A 6534-nucleotide genomic window follows, 5' to 3' on the forward strand; every position below is an offset into this window, starting at 1 on the left:
GCTGAACCAGGGAGTGTGTGTAAGCTGGAAACAGAACACCAACCAAAACATTTATATTTTTAATTATGATATCAGCCAAATAACTGCTGTATCCATCAGGGTCAAAATGTTCAGGAACTTGTGGGGCAGAGCTTACAGTGTTGAAGGTCACAGATTGATTAAGCCGACTAGTGATTTCTACAGCATTTTTTTAAAACCTATTTTGGGGGAAACTCACCTGTATTTAACAAGTATTACACTGTTAACACTACATGCTAAAAACCCATCTGTTATTATTGTCTTCTATGAGGTAATCCTAAAATACCTTTACCAGTTGAACTGTGCTTGCTACAAACCAGTGTGCGCTCGCAACTGAACAAATCCAGTGTACAGCAGGAGTGCTGTGCCACAGGCTCATAAACAGTGAAAGATGACAACGTCTACACACTGTAGCTTCTTTTGGAGTGTTCCCTTGTTGGCAAGATATAATATTAAGAGCTTGTTGAAAGGTGCAAAGAGACACCCGCTGCTGTAATTTTGGCCCGACCATTACTCACAAATTGTTTCAGAATGGCTTGTCACCACCCGTCAGTGATTTGGGTAAAAAGACATCCTGAGCTAATAACTTGCCCTGAAGCCCCAAGACAGAGCATATCAGTCTTGTATTCTGGTATCATATGTGAGTGGGAGATTGTTGAGCAGAAGTAGCCCGAGGCTAGTCTAATATTAGAAATGCTTCAGGAATGAACATGTAGAGCCAACTGCCCATGACGCTCTTGACAGAGTTAATGTTGTCAGTAGGTCCCAACCCCTCTGCTGCCTCCTTAATCTCCAACAATTTTACCAGGAAACAATAAGAACTAATAGAGTCAATCTTATTACTGAAACCCAAACAAGAGAGATGAGATACCACTGCAGAGAAGTACTACATAGTTGCTCCTGGTATACGAGCCGTGTGAACATGGAGGTATGTCTGGTGATTTAATAAAACCAAGTATGGAAAACAGCCAAGTACATCAGCATGTTTTAAATCCCCCTCGCCCTCCACTCTCCTCCACCCCATTTTCTTTTCACAATATTTTGTGTGGGATAGGCTCCATCTGGTTAAAATGTTTCCCTGTGAGGGAGTAACCGCAGTCTGTGCCCTGCTGTGGAAAATATATGATTCTATCCAGCCGAGTTTGCATGTCATTAGTCCCTTTAATACCACAGGATCTGCTGAGAAGTGTTTTCTTTTTCACATGGAGAGAGAGAGAGACAGTGGAACCCACTGAAAAACAGTGTTCAGTTCATTTTTACAACATTCAAAGCAAAGTGGATATGAGTCTTGGGTGAATATGGCCAGCTGCATGATAATCGAGGCTGCTAGTCTATAAGATGGTTCACACTCGAAAAGCTATTTAAGCAGACTTCAGGGGTAAAACATCCATCAGTCCAGTAGCTATTACACACCTGGTGGTGGCAAAAATAACTACCGGTACCTATTAGTTGGATTTCACAATTAAAAAAAAACTCAGCAACACGAACAAAACAAAAGTGAAGCTTGAGTTGGGATCATCTGGCTACGTTGCACAAATAGTTTAGTTATGGCCAACAATATCAATGTGTCATATGAAATTTAAATGGACATACTTATACTTGGGGAAACAATTGCTCTACCCACTGAGCCACAGTCGCCCCCAGAAAGCTTTAGAAAACTGCCACGAGAGTCAAAATGCATCAGGAATCTTTTAGTAGCTCAGCTACAACACCAAGAATCAAAGCAGAATGAAATCATGAGGTAGCTTAGCAATTTCCAGCCACAGACTGAGTGAAGAAGGGGGATTTCTGAATCACTTCACACCGGCTACAACCAGATGGCCCTATGAGTCCTGACAACTTTCTCAAGCACCTAATGAGGAACAGAGTCTTGGAAGAAAAGGAAGACAGGGGAATTCATAAGGAAATGCTATTTACCCTCAAGGTCTTGGGATTAAGGACTGTAATGACTCAGCCCTCCACACCCACACACATGTATACGCACATCCATTCAGTATGTGACACTGGCCTCCACTCCCCCTTATCTTGCCCTGTTTGTGCAAAGTTGTACAATGTCCTATGGTTGAGGACAGTATACGCTGCTGATGAGTTTGTAGCACCAGGCCCTGGAAAATCCCAGAGTTTCCACATTCTCACTGGTTGCTGCTTTGGCTTACTTTCATGAAACACATTCCAACCTCGAACAACAGAGCAACAGCAGGCCATCTCCATCTTTCCACACTTCATTACTATTCAAAATCATGTTTGCAGATATCAAGTGGACTAGCATTAAGAGAACACAAGCTAAAAGCCACCACTGTTCTTGAAAAACAAAGTCTCCTGTCTCATATCGATGTGAAAAGACAATGTCAGGTTCTCCATAGTGAAAACTAAAAATAATTGAAGGAAACACTCAATTTCAAGAGTGAACATAAAAACAGGGAGAAGACCAGTGGTAGACTTATACTAGCGGTGGTGTACTGTAGTGCGAGTGTACAATTTAGATCCACACCAAATTAACAGAGTGGATGTAACAGACAAGGGCCAAACGGGGTGAATTCTTTGTACAGACACTAAGTTCAAGTCCAGGTTTTCTTTTTGAACATGGGTTTCTTGCCTTTGGGAAATCATTCAACTCACAGCTACATTAAACACAATTAAAGATGCGTTTGATTAACAACACAGTTTCAATCATTTCATTATTATGCTAATAACTCAGGCTTAGTCTACAGGTAACCTAGCAAATGAGAGACCAGCACAACTAATTTAAGGTAGAAAGCAATGTAGCAAAGTAGTATAGCACTGCAAAGAGAAAGTCTTCTTGGCAGTAATAATTAACCATTTCCAAAAAGTAACAATTATGAGTCATTTTCTACATTTTACACCATTAGAAGTACTGCCTAATTAGACACAGAACCTAATTAGGATTGTATACAGGGTGTAAATTCACCACCCAACACCAACCATCAGTAAAATCTCTGGCTTCCTCCTAAATTATTGACTTGTCCCTTTTATTAGCCCTAACAAAACAATCAGAAGACTGGTTAGTGAATTTCTGGATTTGCAGGAGACAGTGGCACATCAGTACAAAACTAATTCTGTGTGATTTTAGGCTGGAAATCAAAGTGCAAAATGATCTAGTCACAGTTATTTTGAAGTGAATATCTTCAGCCAGCCATACAGCCTCTCTTCCTCTTGATCCACAGCGTATTAACTGCTCAGCATCACACACCTGTCCCTCATAGCCTGCTGCTATGGCAACCAATCATATTTTTTTTTTCCCCAGACAGAGTGCAGCCAGATTTTCAGCTTCCATCCTTCCTTTCATTTTATGTGAATCCATTACTGCAACAAAGCAAGATGCAGTTATGCACCGACACGCTCCTGTAAACAAACCACACTTAATTTGGCTTAATCAGCTTCTGCTGTTGGCACAGTCAAAACCTTAGACGCAAAGAAGACAAAACAACAACAACAACAAAAAAACAGCTGCTGACTTCACACTCTGTTAGAAAGACTCGTGCCTTTCACAGCTTCCGATTCACAATCACGAATGTTCCAGACAAAACCAAACACACACACACACACACACACTCTGTAAAATGGCTCGTTTCCGCCTTTCAGTGAATGAATGGGGTTGTGATGCAAGCTCTGACATGTCACACAAAGAGCCAAAAGAGTGCTATTAAATAGTGTAAAGGGTAACACCAGTACACACTTCTGCTGTACATGACAGCAGCCTTAAGGCCAAGTCTTATTTTAAGGTTTCAAATGTACACGTGTACATTGTATGAGAGGCCACAAAATATGGCACAATAAACAAACATCCCATGGAGCGTTAAAGCTACAATATGTAACTGAAGGTAGTACTAGCATGAAACTCCAAATCAATCCACTCTGCTCCACCTAGTGCTTCCTCTCCCTGCTCCACTACGCTCTGCTCAGCTCTTCAGATATTTGCCGCTATGAAATTACAAGAGATGAGAATGCAATAAAACCTACTGATCATGCAGAAATAATTAAAAATCTCTAAATGATTAGAGAGACTGATCCTGCTCAAAATGTTTTGGAAGCCAATATCTCCGCAGAGTTGTTCAGTGAGTCTCAGTTAGGAGGATTCAACAGCACCTCTCCACATTAAGGCCAGTTCTGAAACATTTCTACAACAAAGATATTTGAGAAAAGTTACATACTGAAGCTTTAAGTGGGAGTGCCTGTACAGGAAAACATGAAGCCTCTAAAAAGCAGACTCTTTGTACTACTGTAACATTCAAGCTGTTTGCTCTATAAATGGTGTGGACTCTGAATACAATTTACCAGTTATCAAAATAGCTGCAGAAATGTTTGACAGGCTAATCCAAAAGTCAACTAATTATTTCAGCTCCAAGACCTGTATCACCAATATCCACTGTCACCATTAAACGACTCAATTCCTCTGTGAAAGTGAAGTTTTTTTTTTCCCCACAGCGTCTGGGCCCTTCTTTTAGCTGGTCCTGATGCAGGCCCTGCCAGGATCAGCTTCACAGGTATGAAGTCTGCACACATACCCTTACACGCTTTATTTACCTGGAGCAATGAGGGGCTGAGCGCTGACAGCTGTGACACTGCGGCTCATGTTTATAGCTCGGACTTCTGTGACTGCTGTAGCATCCCCCTTCTTCCCTCCTTCAGAGGGGCTGTCGGAGGAGCTGGCCTTCCCCCCTGTGGTGGGCTGGGTCCCCTGGCTGGGATTCTTGATCAGTGAGGCAGATTGTATGGGCACAGGGCTCTGCTTCAGACTGAGAGCCTGCAGGGTCTGAGTCTGTGAGGAGGATGATGTCGCCCCCTGCTGGCCACGAATGGCCAAATTCTGGACCTGATTCTTAGGGGAGACAGAAAGATGGACATTACAGACAAAAACAAATTCAGTGTGTCAGACAAATTTTTTATTTTTAAACACATAAATGTGTTTACTGCAGAACTAATAAAGATGTACTATACTTTTCTGCATTACCTTGTGCCTTCAATGGCCAGCCAATTAACTACATTAGAATTTTATCATTTATGTCACAGCAATCTACAGAAGTTCTTATTTTGTGATTCATTATCTTCCACACGTGAAAAGATTTCTATTGATATTCACATCCTCTAGTTTATAATTTCTAGTGAATGCAAGAACACTCTCTAAACTTCTCCATGTCATGCTCATATCTGCATGTACAGTATAGAGGGGTCCAGATCAGACCAGGACATTGGGGTCTGACAGATGTTAATGTGATATTAATAAATGTCATCAATAAAATGTCATTTAGTAAAAATGCCTGAGTCTACCTGTGAGGAGGCCTGTGTGAGCTCTCTGACTGGACAGCCGTTACTGTGGCTGTTGGAGTGAAGATGAGCTGAGGGGACAGAGGAACAGCCCGGCCCAGGCTCCTGGCCACCTGCACTAAGTTACTCTGCTGGGCCTGAAAAGCAACACACAAAAGACAAGAAAGAAGAATAAACGAGTGAGAAAGCACCTCATTATTGGCTACTTAACTGTAATTTGCTTCACACATTGGAAAAAGAATCCAGAGCACAAAAATCTATCAAAAATTTACTGGAAACTAAACATACTTGCACTGCTTGGAAGCTATAATTGGTTTATGTGTAAAAACAAGCAATTAAAAAAAATAAATAAATGAAAGTCTCTGTAGGGCTTTTTATATAAATCCTATGCACCAATTTAGCACCAGTGGACTATACCAGAAATAAAAGGCATTGCACTCTAAACTGACAAATGTGTTTTGTTGATTGCCAGAAGGACCACACACACACACACACACACACACACACACACACACACACATCTGTGTACATGGCCATAATGCGTTGGCAGGAACAGTCCGTTTGCCAGCTGCAAAATAAAACCAAACAAATTACCTACAACCAGCAAAGCAAAGTAGGCCAGTACATTCTTTACATTCTTTCAGCCACTCTTTAAAAAGAGCTGGATCTTCAGTTACAGTCTAGTGAACACCACATTCAACACATTCCCTTCAGTGCCTGCAATAAGTCCTTTGGGGCCCAACAGGTTTTTCCTGACCACCTACTCTGGTGACAAGTTGAGAATAGAGCACTCTAATTACTACAGTAAGGTACGCATGTATACATAACACACACACACACACACACACACCCGAGCCTCTAGATGATAAAAAAAAAACAAAAAAAAAACATCTGAGCTGGAATGTGTTTACTTATTCAAGCAGTACGTGTGTGTGTGTGTGTGTGTGTGTGTGGACGTGTTTTTCCTGCTACGTGGGGACTTCTTCCTGACTCCATACCAACTCATGAGGACCCATTTCACGGTGGGGACCTAAATTGAGGTCCCCATGGGCAAGAAATTGAATTTTAGGGTGGCAACATGGTTTAGGGTTAGGATGAGGTTAGGGTTAGGTTAAGGTTAGGGTCAGGGTTAGGGTTAGGCAAGTAGTGGTTCTGGTTAAGGTTAGGGTTAGTCTACAGGAAATGCATGTAAGTCAATGTAAAGTCCCCATGGACTACGAAACATAAACT

General features: G+C 41.6%; 1 protein-coding gene across 1 annotated transcript in view; it reads right to left on the reverse strand.

The window, feature by feature from the left end:
- The window catches only part of phc2b (polyhomeotic homolog 2b (Drosophila)), a 34296-nt gene that overhangs the window by 11115 nt on the left and 16647 nt on the right, over positions 1–6534 (reverse strand). Inside the window, 4 exon segments of the mRNA XM_020612316.1 lie at positions 6–24; positions 4564–4858; positions 5308–5327; positions 5330–5441. Coding sequence (XP_020467972.1) covers positions 6–24; positions 4564–4858; positions 5308–5327; positions 5330–5441 — 446 coding nt within the window.

Source organism: Monopterus albus, unplaced genomic scaffold, assembly GCF_001952655.1.
Source record: "Monopterus albus unplaced genomic scaffold, M_albus_1.0 scaffold1.1, whole genome shotgun sequence".
Classification (NCBI taxonomy): domain Eukaryota; kingdom Metazoa; phylum Chordata; class Actinopteri; order Synbranchiformes; family Synbranchidae; genus Monopterus; species Monopterus albus.